A 20,596-nucleotide genomic window follows, 5' to 3' on the forward strand; every position below is an offset into this window, starting at 1 on the left:
TTTAAGCCGATAAGAGTTGAAATGGGAGGTGAATGATGGAGACAAGTTTCAAACTCAAGACATTTGCTCTAATACCAGGTTAAATCACCGTTTATTACAAAAATTTAAGCATATAAGAAAGTATAAATTAATCATTTAATTAATATTCTAACAATGAAAAAAAAGAATATTCAAAATAGTAACTTCCGTTTCATGAGACATAATCCCCACCCAATTAAGCTAGCCCTTGATTCAAGATGCGAAATTTTATGGTCATAACAAGTCCCTTTCCCTGTAGATAGATAAACTTGCTGTAAGCTTAACTACCAGCCCCATTTGTGAATAAGATAATAAATGCATAATAGTAAAAGGGCACTCAATAGAATTGAATATAAAAGAGCATTTGAATATGTTGATCGAGAAAGAAACACTAGAAGTAACTGTGCAAAATTTAATTAAGAGCTTAAGAGCAACCAATCATATCTGTATTATAAATTCATGAGAGAATACTTGAACCGAGAGTGACTTTTTTTGTTCTTTAATGATTTATTACAAAGATCAAAAGTGACGCTTGATAATTCAACCAAAATGTATCCTGAAATAAACTGGGTTTTGTTTAATAATCCCACCAAATCCTTGACGTGGAAGCATATAACAGATTTTTTTTTTTTTTTTTCTTTCTTTCTTTCAAAAAGCATGGAAACTAGACATAAGACTGGAATTTATACATCGTCTGTTTGGTTTCCAAGAAAATGTGAGAAAGAAGAGAAATCATAAAATAAAAACTTAAACCAGAATAACCACCACAAATCTTACCAGTCAAATTTAATTTTATTGTCTTCTAGATCCTCTCGTTTTTCAGCCTCCAAACAAGTGAAAACCTAAGATGAATACTCAGAACCAAACGGCCATTGGATTAAACTTTTCAATTCTTGAAAGTTTAAGAATAAGAGGAAAAAAGGGAACGTATTATACGTACCGAAATATACGCATATTATATAATAGGACTAAAAATCAAAATTTCGTTTTCTCAGCAACCAAACAGACCATAAAACCCAAAAGTTCAAACTATTACCAGCCATTTGGTTTTCCCCTAATTTCTTAGCGACCAAACCGACACAAAGCGCAAACTTTTCACGCTCTTAGCTCTCTATCCAAACTTTGTAGTTCAGTGAGAACAAGATCAGAAGCGGAACTACTGAAAAACCTCAGAGTCGTCTGAAAACAGAGCCGAAACAGAGAGTGATTTTTTTCTCTTAAAGATTTGTTACAGAGACCACTTTGCATCAAAATTGAAAACAGAGCATTTATAAAGGCATAAGAGCATACAGGCATATCAGGGTGAAGAAAAACCAACTAAAATAATTTAATACTGAAAGAGATCAAATTTAAGACAAGCATTGACACATACACAGAGGAAAAGAGAGGACGAAATTATTTCTTGACAGAAAAGGAATCAGCAAAATGGAGAACTTTTTGGCATAAATCCAACAACTAATCACAATGAGAAAAACCCTAAACCCCCGCAATTCCACTATCCAACGACGCCACTCCCCCAAAACAACCAACATTCACCAACTATGAAAAGCACAGCGAAAGCAATTCAGAAACTTATGGGTTTCGCGCTTGACCACCACCGACCTGAGCCTTATCGGCGAGCTGGATGAAGAGGCGACCGACGGGAAACGGGGACTCGTAGGCGATTAGTGAAGCAGTGGCTGATGCACTCGGAGCGGGGACGCGGTCGTCGACGGTGAGGCTGGCGATGGAGACACCGATGTGTTCTTCGACCTTGAAGATCTTCTTCCGGTGTTGAAGAGAGCTCCAAGTTTACCGCGCAACGCTACCCGCCTGATTATAGCGATAAGATAAGCCTTGGTTATGTGATTTTAAAATTGGGTTAAATACCTAAAACCCCCTATGGTTTAACAACTTTTTTTTTTTCTAGGGTTTTACTTTTATTACAGGACCCCTGAGGTTTTGATAAAGGACCAATTTAGTCCATCCGTTAGTTGACCATTAATTGACTGTTAAGACTGGCACGTGGACCAATCAGATGTTGACACGTGGCACCTATTTAATTTTTTAAAAAAAAAATTAACAAAAAAAAATGTATTTTTTTTTAAAAAAAAAAAAAGAAAAAAACTGGGGGTGGCCAAGGGGGTGGCTCGGCCACCCCCCAGTGGGTTCTGGGGGTGGTTTCGGCCACCCCCTTGGCCATTTGGGGGTGGCTCGGCTACTCCAGTTTTTTCCTTTTATTTTTTTTTTAAAAAAAAAATACATTTTTTTTTGTTAATTTTTTTTAAAAAAATAAAAATTAAAATTAAATAGGTACCACGTATCAACATTTAATTGGTCTATGTGTCAATCTTAACGATCAACTAACAGATGGACTAAATTGGTCTTTACCAAAACCCCAGAGGGGTCTTGTGATAAAAGTGAAACCCCCATGGGAAAAAAATAAAGTTACTAAACCCTAAAGGGGTTTGAAGTATTTAACCCTTTAAAATTTGCGAGAGATTTAAAAATAATAATTTTAAAATGTGTTATTTAAAATTTTTTATTTTTTTAAAATAGAGTTAAGTATTTAGTAAAATTGTGATTTAAAGATATAGAAAAAATTATATTTCCAAATCGTAGGCAAGAGATATAATTTTGTTTTTTTAAAATCATGCATTTTTAAAATTATATCTCTTGCCTACGATTTGGAAATATAATTTTTTCTATATCTTTAAATCACAATTTTTAAAAAACATACCTACAAACAATACATTCATTTATAATTTTATTTAAAATCTACGAATTCACAATGTCACACACTCACACCTAATCATACTCTTGCAGTCTCGCTGGTCACAAAAAGTCAGAAATTTAGAATGTTTTGTATATAAAATATAATTATCACTACTAATTATATAGTATAGCAAAAAACATATTCTTATTAAATAATATGGCTAATGATGGAACTTAAGAAGCATTCTTTTATATTCTTTTATCATATAGCAAAGAATATACCTTCGTTAATTTATTTTAGGATTAAATATTATTTCAGTACATGTGGTTTGCACCAAAATCAAATAGCCACCTGTGTTTTCAAAAATATCACAAATGGTACCTGTAGTAAGCCAATAAACCCACTTTGTACCCCTGTCAAGATTCCGTTAAGTTTTTTAACGGAACGCCACGTCACCTTTACACGTGGGCGCCACGTGGCGTGGTACCTATGTTTTTGGATGCCACGTCATATTTTATTGCTTTTGTTAGTCTCGAACTTGGGATCTATGTTATGAACTGTTTTATCGCTTGATATTATGAAATGTGAAGTTAATTATGTAGTAAGAAAATACAAAGAAAGATTATTTTGATTTATTACTATGTATCAAATTGTCTATCACCTAGTTTACAATTTAGCTATACATTTATGATTTATTAAAAATTATTTGTGAAAACCCTGCATACATGGCTGTTTAGTAAATACTGGTGATGAGATACATTTTCAAATAAAGGATGGCTCTCATATTAATTGAATAGTTTGCTTGAACTTACTGAATCGTAGGCTCACACTTTTTCCTATACAATTTTTATATATGTGGTTGAGGAAAAGGAAGAAGATGCTTGTCTATATGTGTGTCCAATCTATGGCGCATAGGACTGATATGACGCCCCAATTGTTGGAAGGGCTGACTTACTTTAAGTCAATTGTATAAATTCTAGTAGTTTTTAATGTGTATTTTAGTAGACCACTTATTGCAGCTTGTGCTATACAATAAGTGTTAATAATTTTGTAAGTTATGTAACATGTCGCTTGTAGTAGTGTTTGGGAAGACGCTATATATTTAAATATGACAAATAGATATATTAGCATCAATATAAATATTGTCATATTTAAATTTTGTTTATAAATATATTATTAACTATTTTACTATTTTATCTTCAATAGGTAGCTTAATCGGCTGGAGACTACGTCTTATAAAGCGGATGTCACTAGCTTGTGTGGACATGTAAAAAAAAAAAAAAACTATTTTTCTATTTTATATTAATAATAAATCAGACTAAGAAAATCATTCAGCAAATTGCATGATAAGACTTACCATAAATTAATGAATGAAGTTGGAGCCATGGAGTTTAAGATTCTTTAAACGAAGAGTGAAAAAACGGTTACGGTTAGTTGTTATTGGCTAAAATCGTTAACCGTAAGCAGTTAGTAAAATTCACTAACCGCCTCTGCTAACCGCCATAGCGATTAATAACCTTAATAACCATTAAACCGTTTCTTTTTTTAAATAAATTTTTAAAAAATAAAAGTTAATTTAAAAAAAAAAAAAAAACGACGTCATTTTTATAGTAATATGATAATATCCTATTACATACGACATCATATATATATATATATATATATAAAGACGATTAGTGAATTTTCCTAATCGCCTTCAAAAGCGGTTAGCAGTTAGCGAACAGTTATTAATCGCCTTTTCACCCATACTTTAAACAGTGATGGTCTATTCTTCAAAACTTGTTAATGATATGCTTCCTAATTATAACAAATAATGTTATATATTACATTATTATCTCACTCTCATCTCACTTGACAGAGGTGCATTGCAATGTCCATCAATCTTTATATTAGTTCTCGTTAAAAAAAAAAAAAAAAATCTCACTCTTGCCCCGCTTGACTGATGTAACAATACATATAACATTACTGTTACCCTATCTTAATTCCAGGCTGAGTCACATGAACTAGTTATTGCTTTTGTTAGTTACACAATATAATTTTTGTTCTCCTCAAATATTATTGATTTTGCAACCAATGCTGCATAAGAATTTATAGCAATTTGGCCTGTCATCATTGGTCATTTGTCAAGTTGCCAACCATCAAAAGCTGATATTCCCAAGTGCAATTACTGCAGTGGTCCTATGTGTTTTGAGTTTAAGGTATGAACATATATGCCCTTATAAGATTTCCATGTTCATGGTGCTATCAATTTCTGGTACCATGGCTGCCAAAACATGTGCAGGTATACATACTTGCATAGTTTTTTTTTTTTTTTTTGCCCTTTTGAAGTGTAGTCACTTTTCCCTCTTCACATTTGTAATTTAACTAAATCCTTTGCATGAACATGTTATAGTTGTCTAAAAAGCTTCCCTTTTAATTTAATAGGTATAGAATAATTGCACCATTTTTAAATGCAATTCTCAACTTGATCTAGCTTGCTTTAATTGTCTAGCTTGATTATTTCTTATCTATTTTTCTGTAACAAATAAGGCAGTACTTTGAAATTGTTGCTCTTAGGTATCTCTGGGTTGATTGTTTTAGCTATTGATTTCCTAGCCTAAACCATTTATATGGAATATGGTTATATGCCTCATCATATTTGTCCTCTCAACATGTTGCTTGTTAATGATACTTGCCTTTCCTGCATGAATACCAGTTGTGTCTCTGCGAGTTGCCTTGTGCATTACTGAGTTTCTTTCCAATTTTGTAGGGCCAGTAGTTGTGCAATCTTCATTTGTTGAGATTGCTTGATTTGCGCTAACATCCCCCCGCAAGCTAATGAGTGGGGAACATACTCTTAGCTTATCACGAAGAAATCTTGAGGTAGTAAGCCCTTTAGTGAATATGTTTGCAATCTGAACAAGATTGGATACCACGTGTTGATATCCTTGTTAACCACCTTCTTCCTAATGAATTAATAATCTACTTCAATATGCTTAGTGCGAGTGTGGTGTACGGGATTAGAGGCCAAAGATAAAGCACCTAAGTTGTCACATCAAAGTGTGAGGAGTATGAAGATAAAGATGGGTTCTTGAAACAACATTCGAAGCCAAAATAATTATGTCGTGGCCAATGCTAACGATCGATATTCAGCTTTGGTGCTAGATTTGGATACCACAGGCTACTTCTTGGCACTCTAGTTGATCAAGCATGGATCATGTGTTGGATGGTCTTGGGTCTCTCTCAACCCCAAAAGCTAGTTCAAGAGGTGAGGCATTCCATTACACATATTAATCGACCACCAGCCCCTTCCACAACTGATGTGGGATAACCCCAACAATCTCCCCCTCACACATCGGGCCCTAGGTCGAAGTAAAGACAGCCTGTTTATCCCATGAACTGTTTGTGTGGCCGAGACTTGTTGGTTGAACCTGGGGCTCTGATATCAGTGTTGGGTGGCTTTGAGACTCTCTCAACTCCAAAAACTAGCTTAAGGGGTGAGGCTTTTCCTTACACTTATAAATCGACTACCAGTCCCTTACACAACAGATGTGGGATAGCCCCAACACCAAGAAAGAGAGCATAACTTCTGGTGAATCTCCTATCATCTGGATTGCTTACCCAGTCGAAGTCACTATAAGCATTAAAACTGAATAGATCCGCTACCGAAGTAGAGACCATGGTTGATTGATCCCTTGAGATAACAAAGTACTCTTTTGGCTGTAGTTTAGTGTATAGTGGTTGGAGAGTGCATGAATTGACACATTCACACAATTGATTTATTGCAAATAAGATGTTAGGTCTGGTTAGAGTACTTGATGTGGCATTTTTGTGTCCAGAAATAGCAATAATAAAAATAACCACTCGCAATAATACAAATCCTGTAGGATAGGGCTATATTGAGGGTGTCGAACCTCAAGGACTGCAGGGGTTTTATTATCAAACTCGAAAGATTAAAATTAACTTAATTAAAATGATATTTGATTTGATTTTCTTTAAAAGTAAAGTGCATGAAAATAAAAGAGATCTAAAATAAGAGAGAGAGTGTAGGGTATTGACTTCACCTCTATCCGCACAACAATAGTTAATCATAATTAATCCCAGAAATTCATTCTATGCATGTTATAAATAAACATGAAACTACCTTATTAAAGAATAAGCATAATCTATCTTCGGTTGGCACGGAACGTCCACCTAACCACTAAGATGCGGTACGACCCGTCTTTCCTAGGTATAAATTATCAAATTCTTTAATAGGATACATGCAATCAATGAATAAGTGTAACTTTTCTTCGGTTGGCACAGATTGTCTACCTAAATTACACTAAACTAGGGTGTAGTACAATCCGTCTTCTCTAGGCATGGCCTATCAAATCCTATTGATCATATGTCAATGAAACCCATTGTATAACCATCATTCTCATAATTACAGAAAACAAGAATGATTTGAGATCAACAAGAGTAAAATAATTTCTAAGACAAAAGAAGAATTTCACAAATATTGATTTTGGAATTTAAGAACAATTGCATTTAATAATTAAGAACAGAATCAAAAGGTAGTAATTCTCATAGTTATACAATCAACAAGCATAAATTGAAATTCTAGAAATTAAATACAATCAAACCATTGTGCTTGGATAGGGTTACATCAACACCCCACGAAGGGGTTTAGCCACTCATAATCTTCTAAGGTCCAAAGACAATTTTCTGATTTCTAGCTCTAGGAAGCGGTGTGTCTTTTTTCTCAATGATTAGAGGCCTATTTATAGGGCTTAGGAGAGTCCTAGAAGCCCTAGTAATCCTAGAAATTTCGGAGATTTAAGTCCAAGTCCAATTAGGATAAAGAAAACCTAAGTCCAAATCGGAATAGGATTCGCCCAAAATTGCGTTCCTATCTTGCGGGGAGATTTTGGCATTGCAACGCTTCGAATTAGGAAAATTATATTTCACAATGATTTGTAGAAATTTTAGTTAGCTTTCCAACGCCGCTTGAAGCACCTCAATCGGATATTTGATCTGAAAGTTATGGCTAAAATACCGAGACATATGCAGAATCCAAATTTGAATCCAATCCAATTTGACTCCAATTTGAGAAATTTCGAATTAATCCCTTCCTTTATTTGATTAAACTTAACCACAACATATAAGTCCTCTGTTATGATTGGCTACGCTTAATCATCCCAAAGTGTGTTTTTAAGCCCAAAATCAATGGAATTAATTGCATCTTTATTTATAACCTGAAAACACAAAAACAAAACAAAATCAAACAAATAACAACGCTAAGGAATTAACATGTGCAAATTAAGGGGCTTGAATGTGCAACATGCGGCGCTTATCAGTACTCCAACCAGATGTCAATATTCTGAAGCATTTTCAAGGGGATCTCCATCGTGTTTAGACAATTTAGAACAAGTTGGGAGAAGTGTCTTGGCAGGCTTTTCACCAGTCATCTTGGCTCGATCATGCACATTAGAGATATATTTTGATTAAGATAAATGTAGTCCATCATGTAGGTGTTGCACATGTATTCCAAGGATGCAATGCAAGGGACTGAGATCTTTCATGGCAAACAATTACTTTAAACAAGTAATGAGATGAACAATACCCGGCAAATGATTTCCAGTGAATATATAGATAAACGCTAAATGTTGCACATTCAAGTTCTTAACTCACATATGTTAACTCCTTAGCATTGTTCTTTGTTTGATTTTGTATTGTTTTAGTGTTTTCAGGTTTTTAATAAAGATGTAAGAAATTCCATTGCTTTTTGGGCTTAAAGCACACCTTGAGAAGACCTAGAAGATGTGATTAAGCCTAACCAATCATGATAGATGACCTATATGATGTGGTTAAGTTTAATCAATGAAATGAAATGATTAAATTGAAATTTCTCTAATTAGAGTTAAAATCGGATTGGATTAAATTTTGGATTCTGCACGTCTCAGTATTTTGACCATAACTTTATGCTTGAGTATCAGATTGAGGTGAAATCAGTGGCAGTGGAAAGCTAACTCCAAATACTACAAATAATTATAAACTACAAATTTCCTAATTCAAACATTTTCTATGCCAAAATCGTCCTGCAATATAAGAGCGTAAATTAGCCTATGTGCGTAAGTGTGCTCGAACGCACCATAAGTGGGATCGAGTGTAAATCAACCCACGTGCGTAAGTGCGCTTGAGCACACCACAAGTAGGATTGAGTGCACTCGTGTTAAAAAGTCCAAAAAATGCTTAAATTGATAAAGAAAGCATTTTTAGGTCTCCTAATTAGACTAGGAGACTAAGTTACGAGTTTTTTGTGATTTCTAGGGCTTGTAAGGTTTGTTTTACACCCTCTAAATAACCCTCTAATCTTTGAAGAGCGTGTGCTTGGGTTTGAGAGAAATAATAGACATAAAATATCTTCTTGGAGGCTTGAAGAGTTGAAGAGAAGATAAACATGGCAGGAGGTCATCCCAACAATTATAAAATACAAATAATTGTTGGCAGTGGAAAGCTAATTCCAAATAATACAAATAATTATAAAATACAAATTTCCTAATTTAGACATTTTCTATGCCAAAATCGTCCTTCAATATAAGAGTGTAAATTAGCCCATGTGTGTAAGTGTGCTTGAACGCACCATAAGTGGGATCGAGCGTAAATCAGCCTATGTACGTAAGTGCGCTCGAGCGCACCACAAGTGGGATCGAGTGCACTCGTGCTGAAGAGTCCAAAAAATGCTGAAATTGATAAAGAAAGCCTTTTTAGGTCTCCTAATTAGACTAGGAGACTGAGTTATGAGTTTTCTGAGATTTCTAGGGCTTGTAGGGTTTGTTTTACACCCTATAACTAACCCTCTAATCTTTGAAGAGAGTGTGCTTGGGTTTGAGAGAAATAATAGAGATAAAATATTTTCTTTGAGGCTTGAAGAGTTGAAGAGAAGATGAACATGGTAGAAGGTCATCCCAACACCAGCATGAGCAATTAAATTAGTAATAGGGTGTTGATGTATCCATTTTCAAGTAACAATGGTTTAATTATATTTTAATTTAGGATTTTCTATATGCATGACGATTATATAACTGTGAGAATTGATCTTAATGCTTATATTCAATCATTATGAAAAAAATTTCTTGTCTTAGAAATCTTTTTATATTGATTGAACTCAATCTTTCATATTTTCTGTGATTGTATGAATGATTGTAAGACAACAGTTTTAATTGAGATATGATCAATAGGATTTGGTAGGCAATGCCTAAGGAAGATGAATTTGTCTACACCTTACTTTAGTGTAATTTAGGTACACTATTCGTATTAACTTAAGATGAGTTATGCTTATCCATTGATTATGTGTAACTTATTAAAATATTTTATAGTCCATACCTAGGAAAGACGGACCGTACCGCATCTAGAGGTTAGGCAGACGGTCTATGCCAACCGAAGATTGATTATACTTATTCATTGATTATGGTATTTTCTTGATTACTCGAGTGAGACTAGCCTTATATCATGTATAGTATGAATTTTTCCTATTAATTTATAATTGACTATTATTATGCGGTTAGTGGTGAAATCAACCCTCTATTCTCTCTCTCTTCACAATCTACTCTTACTTTCATTTTTATGCATTTAGTTTCCAAAAAAAAAAATCATCTTTTAATTAAGTTATATTTAATTCTGAAACACTTGATTACAACACTAGTGCAGTCCTTGAGGTTCGACACCCTCTATATAGCCCTATCCTATAAGGATTCGTCCTATTGCAAGTGGTATCTTATTATTGATATTTTTGCTTAAAAAAGAAAACATCATATATTATCATCGACATAGTTCTAAAGATAAAGATGTACATTTGATTCATGGAAGAGGAAAAAAGAATATTCAACTTTGAACTTAATGAACCCGAGATTGAGGAGAGTACTAGCCAACTTGTTGAACCAAGCTCTAAGGGCTTGGTTGAGGGCATATATTGATTTGTGTAGTTTGCAAGACATACTCATGAAATTTGCTATCAACAAAGCCCTGAGGTTGTTCCATAAAGGTCTCTTCATCTAATGTTCCATGAAAGAAAGCATTAGAAACATCTAATTGTCTCGTGGGCCATTGAAAATGGACAATAAGAGCAAGTATAACACTTATGGTTGAGGACTTAAACCATGGGACTGAAGGTATCCCCGTAACCAATCCTATCCATTTGTTCAAAACTCCTAGCCATTAATCGTGCTTTGAATTTGTCATGGGTAACATTAGCCTTTCGCTTCACTTTAAAAACCCATTTATGGGTGATAAAATTTTTGTAAGTCGTGGACAAAGGGTCCATGTTTGGTTTGCTTGAAGAGCAGCGACCTCTTCTCTCATAGCTTGCTGCCCATGAGGAGAGTTCATTGCTTGAGAAAACTGTGAGGGAGTGGGAGACAGATTGGTGGAGGTGATATGAGAGTGAAGGGCCATCAAAGGGTGCTTGATGGAAGAAAAAATTTTATAGTTAGCAAAAGGTCTTGGGTCTCCTCATGCCATCCTTTGATCTGGTGACCATAGGATGATTAGATAAGGTAGCTGAAGATGGCAAAGGTGCAAACTCACTTGGATGAGAGGTAGTAGCTATGGGTGGTGAAGATGAGATACAATCAAGAGTGGTTGAGTCCATATTGTGCAAATCTGAAATATAAGAATAATGATCAAGCTCTAAAACATGAGGGCTGGGCAACTGGTCAAAGGCTAAAACAAAGTTGTGCAATTAAGATGCATCAATAACATCATGAGATTGCATAAGCAATTTTTGAAAATAAAAGAGGCGTCCACATAGGCACGCCCCTACGTATACAAAGCTAGGCAATATAACGCATGGCTTGTAAGTAGGAACTTGACTTTGTCAATTATTCTAAAAAACAAAAACTGCTCTCTTCATCTAAATGGGTGATGTTATAAATACTCTCATATTGAATGGGTTGAGAGATTGAGGAAACAAAATAAATACCAAACAACTCTCTCTTAGTATATTTTTCATTGGTGCTCTTAGACTATGAATTCTGTGAATATTACTCCAGCCGCTAATAAAAAGATGAAATTAATTGAAGAATCACGTGGAACAATATTTGATTGCAGTGCAAATAAAGTATTGTTCTATTCCGTTGTGCATAATTAACTTTTTCTAACATTGGTATCAGAGCCATTGTTATTGTTCTCATGAAAATATATATATATACACACACACACACACACACATTGTGTATATTTGTATTTACTGAATCAAAGTGACTCTGCATATGCCACTTCTGACGGTATTTCACTACATCACCATTGCACCACCGCGCATATCACCGGATTGAAAATTGTAGTGATGAAAGCACCACCGCATCTTACAACACTCATTATCGATGAGTTAGTTTTTAATACAATGTCCCCAAAGAGGAAGAGAATTGCTCCAAAAAAAAAAAAAAAAATTGACACGCTGCCCTGTGTGGTGTGGCTATCACTAGGGTTGTAAATGAGCCAAGCCGAGTCGAGCTTTGCCAATACTGGGTCGGCTCATTAAAGAGGGCAAATAATCGAGCCGGTCTCGAGCTCGAGCCGAGCTAGAAAACCATTGCACGAACTCGGCTCATTGGACAACTGCATTGGCTCAGGATCGAGTTTGGGTTCACTAGAATGGGAAATTCGAGCTGAGCAGAGTACTCGACTCGCTTGGTTCGGCTCGAACTTGAAAATTAGAAGCTAATTTCTTTCTAGTTTTTTCGAGCCCGGTTAATGGGCCACACGAGCCTTAAATGTGTGGCTCGGCCCGTTTAAGGCTCGTTTAATGGTTCCAATTTTTTTGAGCCCAAGCCCGGTTAACAGGTCACACGAGCCTTAAATGTGTGGCTCGGCCCGTTTAAGGCTTGTTTAATGGTAAAAAAGAAAAAGGTAAAAATTCAAATCACTAAAAGTCTAAATCAGTGAAGAAAAACACTACATTCATCATAAAAATTTAATATAATTGTATGATTGTATCAACATCAGCAAACAGCCATGTGACAAACTACAAGCAAATTGGAAATGAACATATAAATATAATAGAGATTACAAAGCAAACTCTAAATGAACCTTTAATAGAGATTACAAGCAAATTGAAAATGAACCAATAAGAGATTACAAGCAAACTGAAAATGAACTTACAAATAATAAAGATTACATGCAAACTCAAAATGAACATATAATAGAGATTACAAGTAAACTTAAAATGAACCAATAATAGATATTACAAGCAAACTCAAAATGAACCTATAATAGATATTACAAGTAAACTTAAAATGAACCAATAATAGAGATTACAGGCAAACTCAAAATGAACCTATAATAGAGATTACAAGCAAATTCAAAATGAACCTTAATAAAGATTACAAGCAAACTCAAAATGAACCTATAATAAAGATTACAAGCAAATTCAAAATGAACATAAACAACAAGATTACTTAAAATAAAATACATCAATTTTGGTTCCCACTTGCAGTTGCCACAAATTGGCTCTCTGAGTCTCTGCATTCAATGATTTAAAATTAATTACATAAACAAGTTAATATAATCAAATTCAAAAATAGATAAAAGATTAGACCAATAAGAAAAATACAACTAAATTACACAGCCCTAGTTGCCACAGGCCCACACAGTCACTGCATTCAATGAAAAAAAAAAAATTGTTAGATGTTTTTAACTCCCTTGCAAGATGTCAATGGAGAATTATCACTTAAGATTATGCAAATGGACCTTTTAATGATTGTTCAAAAACCAGATCTGCAAAAACAATGGGAGGGCAAAATGAACACAAGTTGATACATGATATAGGCTAATAGATTAATACTACAGCTAAAACACATACAAGAAAAACCAATATATGCAATGTAGATCAACTTGAAAACAACAAAAGGAAACTGGAAAAATGAACAAAGTATATGACCTGAATTCCAAGTCTCAATGCAGTTATAAGTTCTAACTTATAATAAAGCTTAAAACAGGTTGTCCAAATGTCTAATATTCCAAATTCCAACAAAGCTAGTAAAGGTATAACAATTAATACAGAACATAACATCAAAATATAATGTGACATTCAGATTACATATTTAATAAGCAAAGGAAAGCAGTAAACAGATATTCCCTCACAGATCTGCAAAAACAGCATTCACGGCAAATTTGGCAATTCCACTTCCAACATTTTCTACAAACACAAACACAAAGTTAATAAGGTGAAATTATAAGTAAAAAAGACCTTGAAAAATGGAAATAAATAAAATAACATAATCATAAAAAACTTGCATTCAATGATTTAAAATTAGTTACATGAACAAGTTAATATAATCAAATTAAAAAAGAGATAAAAGATTAGACCAATGAGAAAAATGCAACTAAATTACACAGCCCTAGTTGCCACAGGCCCACACAGACACAATCACTGCATTCAATGAAAAAAAAAATGTTAGATGTTTTTAACTCCTTTGCAAGATGTCAAGGGAGAATTATCACTTAAGATTTAGTAATTAAAAATTTCACATGGACCTTTTAATGATTATTCAAAAACCAGATCTGCAAAAACAATGGGAGGGCAGAATGGACACAAGTTGATACATGATATAGGCTAATAGACTTATAAACTAATACTACAACTAAACAGCTAAACAGCTTAAAACCTAAACACACATAAGAAAAACCAATATATATAATGTAGATCAACTTGAAAACAACAAAAGGAAACTGGAAAAGTGAACAAAGTATATTACCTCAATTCTGAGTCTCCATGCAGTTATAACTTATAACTTATAATAAAGCTTAAAACAGGTTATCCAAATGTCCAATATTCCAAGTTCCAACAAAGCCAGCAAAATATAACAATTAATACAGAACATAATATCAAAATATAATGTGACATTCAAATTACATATTTAATAAGCAAAGAAAAACAGTATACAAATTTAGTTTTTCAGAGAATCCCTCACAAAAATGAGAAAACAGCATTCACGGCAAATTTGGCAATTCCACTTCCACCATTTTCTACAAATACAAACACAAAGTTAATAAGGTGAAATCATAAGTAAAAAATAGCTTGGAAATGGAAAGAAATAAAATAACATAATCAAAAGGAACTTAGAGGTATTCGAGATTTTTTCTTAATGCCATGAACTGCTCTAACCCAATCTAAACCACATAAGAGCATCTGAATAGTATCAGTTGATAATGATGCTCTATGGGGTTCAATAACTCTACCACTCACACTGAAAGATGATTCTGAAGCAACTGTACTGATTGAAGCAGCCAATACATCCTGTGCCATCTTAGATAAGATGCGATACTTTAAGGCATTGGATTTCCACCATCCCAAAGCATCAAAGTTTGCATCACTATCTTCACCATTCTCACTATCAGAAATGAATACATCTTCTTCAAGATAAACATTCAAATTAGTTTTTATGGGCCGGATGATGTCATTGCTTCTAATATGTTGCCTAAACCGTGATCTACCACTAGGAACTACCTTTATAATAGAGGCAATTGAAGTAGTAGCACTGACTTCAGCAACTGCTTGTTGTTGAATGATAGATGCATTATGGGCAGCAACATAAACCTCATACAACTCTTCCAAAGTATTCAGCACACCCTTTATGTAATCACCAGTAACATCAAGTGGATAAATGATAGGAAAACAGAACCTAATCAACTTCATTTTGTATCTAGGATCCAACACAGTAGCTAAGGCCATCAACATATTAGAGTCACCCCAATACTTAGCAAATTTATCACTCATCTTAGCTGTCATTAATCTTATATATTCATTCCTATCCGCAACCTTAATATCCACAATTTCTTTCATTCTCCACACCTCAGGTAGAAACAGATTGGATGTAGGGTAGTCACTTCCAGAGACAACATCGGTCACATCATTGAAAACTACTAAAACTTGGTTCACATTCTCAACCTTATCCCACTGTTCAGGACTTACCACCCACAGAAAAGCCTGCTCTACTCTATGGTATCTAGGAAACACTTCCTTGAACCTAATTGCAGTCTCCAACATCAAGTAGGTGCTATTCCATTGGGTAGGAACATTTAAAATAAGTTTATTACAACCCAACTCCAAACAATTTGTTATATCACTAAATGCATTCAACCGCCTCTCAGAAGCCACTATATATTTAATCCCCTGCCTAACAGAATCTGTTATGTCCCTTATTTCTGAAAGCCCTACTTGCACCAACAAATTGGTAATATGAGCACAACACCTAACATGAAACATAAGCCCCCCAGTAGGCAAACTACCCCTCAACTCAAAATCATCTCTCAAAATGTCAATGGCAGCAACATTAGCACTTACATTATCAACAATTATTATAAATACTTTATCCAAAATGCCCCATTCAATAAAATTGTCTCTTAAGGCTTCAACAATAACAACACTCGAATGTGGAGGAGGTACATTACAAAAATTTAAAATCCTCTTTTGGAAGAGCCAATTAGAATCCACAAAATAGCAAGTAACCACCATATATAAAACCCTTTGAGAGGAAGTCCACATATCAGTAGTTATGTTTACCCTATCAATCCCACTTAGAAGTGTTTTCAACTTTTTCTTTTCAATGTTATAAGTGGCAATGCAATCACTTTTTACAGTGGCGCAACTAATTTTTTTGTAGTGTGGTGTGCAAGCCCTCATGAACTTGTTAAAAAGTTCATGCTCCATCATATTAAAGGGATATTCATGTAGAAGTACCATATGGGCAGCAAGTTCTCTAACTTTCTTCTCATTGAAAGTAAAGTTTGTCAAGGTCCCAAAACCATCATTGTCATCACTAGGTTCAAATGACAAAGTCTTTGGCTTCTTAAGGCTATTCAACTCCACAAACTTCACATAAGCAGTTAAATGCCTACTAAGGGTGGAGGTGGTACTAGATTTTCCTACAGAAAACAACCTCTTACACCAATTATACTGAAATTTTTTTACACCATTTATTGTAATAGAAAAAAAGTCATTCCAGACTTTGGAAGTCTTTTGCCTTTCCTTCATTTGGAAGATAGTTGACCCACCTTCAGCCCCAACCCCAGCTCCAGCCCCATCCCCATCCCCAGATTCAACAACAACAGGAGAAACCAGATTAACATGTTCATCTGGTGTGCATTTAGTGCTAGAAGACACACCAAATCCAAGAGTAGGGTCGGCAGTAAGTGAATCATCACCCAAATCAACATCATTGAATTCATTGAGTTGAAATGTATTCTCCATAACTGTTAATAATTTTTAAAATTTAAAAGATCGATAAATAAAATAACAAAATAAGTAATCAAAGAGCAAATGTTAAAACAGAATCATGAGTTCTAAGTTCTAACATAGCAAATAATTTTAATTAATTCATTTTAAAAAATCAGAATCATAGATAGACATAACAAACATTTTAACATAACAGAAACATAGTTCTAACATAGCAATTCATGGTAACAGAATCATAGTCCTAACATAGCAATTCATGTTAACAGAATCAAAATCGTAGTTCTAACATAGCAATTCATGTTAACAAAGTCAGAGTCATATTTATAACATAGCAATTCATGTTAACAGAGTCAGAGTCATATTTATAACATAGCAATAAATGTTCACAGAGTCAGGGTCATAGTTCTAACATAGCAATTCATGTTACCAGAATCATAGTCCTAACATAGCAATTTATGTTAACAGAATCAGAATCATAGTTCTAATATAGCAATTCATGTTAACAGAGTCAGAGTCATATTTATAACATAGCAATTCATGTTAACAGAGTCAGAGTCATAGTTCTAACATAGCAATTCATGTTAACATAATCTATGTTTCCTATTCATTAATGAAAACAGACGGAACAAGTTTATTTTAAAAAAAACACCTGAAACTTCAAACAATCAAACTGTTGTAGCTTGCAAATTCAGTGTTACCAAACTCCTTGAAATGATGAAAATTAGCAACATTAGTTACTAGTTAGTGCATTTTTGAACAACAAAAATAGTAAAACAGAATGAAATAATAAATCAAGAATACTCGAAAAATATTAAAAGTTCGGAATTAGGGTTCAGGAAAAAAAAACTTAACTTAAAGTTAAAGGCAGAAGAGGCTCTTCAGAAGTCAGAATGTTTTCTGATTCGAATCTCGTTAGCAAGCAGCAAGCAAGAGCAAATAAATTCAAACAACTCGAGTAACGTGCAAGCAAGTCTTGCATACATGATACATCAAGTTCATACACTCGAGTATATAAGGGGGATGGATCATGGGGGGATTTGGGAATGAATAAAAAAATGGCAATCGAGTACTTGATAGCCTAGTACTCGATTTCCATTTCCGTCATAGTCAGATCAAGAGCAATCATCTTTGTCTCTTCCACCCCACAACTAAAAATGTCATAGAAGAACAGTTCAAAAAACACAAATAATCAAATAAAAACAATGCAAATAAGATAAGAAAATGAGGATTAGGTGGCGAGATTGGACGGGCTAGGAGAACTCTTCTGGTTCGCAATAGTAGGGAGTCATGCGATAGATCAAGAGAGTTTGTCCCACAAAACTTGTACGAGTGGTTAGAAAGCCACTGGATGGATATCAGATGATCCATCAGCGGCTCGATTGAGGATCTGAAACGAACGAGTTGTAGGTAGGGGGTTGAGAAGGATTTATTGCGAGCATTCAAGTATTCAGCCAACCACGAATCCGCGATGGATATGCATTGAATGCTCCCTTTCTAGTCTCTTTGTTTGAATCGTTTCTACCTCTCTAGTTAGATTGGTTACTGGCCCGTTAGGGTTCTAAGTGAAATGGAGACTTGGAGAGAACAAAGCGAGCGACTGAGCGAGAGACGAGAGTTATAGATGATTTTTAGGTTAGTTTTCTCTCAAACGAGTCCCAGCCGTTCGATCTGATTTCAATTTTAGTAATGAACGGTTGGATTTGATCCAATCTTTGTAAATTTTTCCTAGCGGCCCGCATGTCCCACTTATGCGTTTATAAGATTTTAATCAAATACGGTCGTGTCTAATAAAATCTCATGTAACCCTTTCAGATAGTCCGTCGATTATATAGATTAATTTATTGATTTTATTTTAGTCGTTCGATCAGTTAATTCTAGCAAGCTTACTGTGTTTTACGAACACTAGATCACTCTCAGGTTGGGCGTGGTTTACAACTGTCATCCATTAGATTGATCTAACGGCTGAAGTTTAATAGCCAAAAATTGGACGGCTGAAATGCAAGTCAGACTTGTCAGTCTCGTTTGTCGTGCTTGCGTGAAGAAACGAGACTGGATAATTAATCCACCGTGTGCGTGAGTTGGTGAATCCGGTGCAATGTATACTCAATATTTCATCTTGACCGTTGATTCTCAAATTGATTTTAAAATTTATTTTGGATTAGTGAGCTCATGTGTATTTTGGAACACCAGATAATAATCACGTGGGAGTTGCTTTACAGCTGTCTTCCATTTTTCCAATCCAACGGCTGCAGTTTAATCTAAAAACAATGAACGGCAGGAAGCTATCGTGACGCGTCAATCTCGTTATACATGCGCTGCGTGCAAAAACGTTAAGCCGAAAATGATTCTCTGCGGCATGACTGACTGAATTCGGTTTCCTTTCTACACATGAATTGTTTTTGACCGTTTTTCTGATCTTATTGATTTTACTCAAGTTAAGACTGTGCGATTAATACCCCTATGGTGTATTGTGGAGTACTGACTAAATATCTTTGTGGGCTGGTTTACAGCTGCCGTCCACTTCCACAATCGAACGGCTACGGATTAATGCAAATTAATCGGACGGCTATAATCAATCTAGATAAACGTTTGATTTTTTCAAAATTAAAAAAATAATAATTATACCGTGTGCGCAATTATAGATGAGCTCGCCTCTCTGTTTTCCCATAAATGATCTAAACTGTTGATCTTTAATTAAATTCAATCAATCCAACAACAACCGTTTATTTAAAATAACAAGTTGTTAGTTAATAGTACCATAAAAAAACTCTAAACAGTTTTTTTTTTTAAAAAAAAAAACATGTGTTTGGTTGTTTTAGTTTATAGGAATTATAGCATTATTGGCATTTATTTTACAATACCATTAGACATTAGTTAACAAATTTAAACAGTACTTAAATGTTCAAAACTTAAATACTACTTAATACAATTTTTTTTTTTTTAATTAGTACCATATAATTTAATGTTTTTAAATAGCTTATTAATTGGACAATGGACATTAAACCTATAAATAATAACATAGTCTATACAATGTTAGTTATACACTTATATTATACCCTTAGATCTTAATTAGTTAATTGTACACACATTGAACCTATGATTATGATCATTATTATTATTATTGAATTGAATAATGGACATTAAACCTATAAACAATGACACAGTTACGTAGTTCATATAATGTTAGTTATATTATACCCTCAAATCTTAATTAGTTAATTGTACACACATTGAACCAATGATTATTATTATTATTATTATTATTATTATTATTATTTTTGAATTGGACATTGGACATTAAAAACCTATAAATAATAACATAGTCCATATAATGTTAGTTATACTATACCCTTAGATCTTAATTAGTTAATTGTACACACATTGAACCTATGATTATTATTATTATTATTATTATTATTATTATTTCGAATTGAACAATGGACATTAAACCTGTAAATAATAACATAGTCCATATAATGTTAATTATACTATACCCATAGATCTTAATTAGTTAATTGTACACACATTGAACCTATGATTATTAATTTATTATTATTATTATTATTATTTTTGAATTGGACAATAGACATTAAACCTATAAATAATAACATAGTCTATACAATGTTAGTTATACACTTATACTATATCCTTAGATCTGAATTAGTTAATTGTACACACATTGAACCTAT

The 20,596-nt window shown here is 33.9% G+C and overlaps 1 protein-coding gene across 1 annotated transcript; it reads right to left on the minus strand.

The window, feature by feature from the left end:
- Window positions 1-14,639: 14,639 nt before the first annotated feature.
- LOC132163017 (zinc finger BED domain-containing protein RICESLEEPER 2-like) lies at window positions 14,640-16,922 on the minus strand. Its single transcript, XM_059573216.1, has 3 exons — window positions 16,727-16,922; window positions 14,792-16,597; window positions 14,640-14,698 (listed from the first exon to the last, which is right to left on the minus strand). The coding sequence occupies exons 1-3, from the start codon at window positions 16,920-16,922 to the stop codon at window positions 14,640-14,642; spliced, it is 2,061 nt and encodes a 686-aa protein (XP_059429199.1).
- Between the last annotated feature and the right edge of the window lie 3,674 nt (window positions 16,923-20,596).

This window comes from Corylus avellana, chromosome ca10 (genome assembly GCF_901000735.1).
Source record: "Corylus avellana chromosome ca10, CavTom2PMs-1.0".
NCBI classification, from domain to species: Eukaryota; Viridiplantae; Streptophyta; class Magnoliopsida; order Fagales; family Betulaceae; genus Corylus; species Corylus avellana.

Excerpts from the sequence above, each read along its gene's own strand:
- LOC132163017 (XM_059573216.1), bottom strand. The coding sequence starts at position 16,922 with ATGGAGAATACATTTCAACTCAATGAATTCAATGATGTTGATTTGGGT. Across the intron at positions 16,598-16,726 it reads AGCTGGGGTTGGGGCTGAAG|GAAAATCTAGTACCACCTCC; the intron begins GTGGGTCAACTA and ends TGTTTTCTGTAG. Across the intron at positions 14,699-14,791 it reads AAAATCTCGAATACCTCTAA|AAAATGGTGGAAGTGGAATT; the intron begins GTTCCTTTTGAT and ends TTGTATTTGTAG.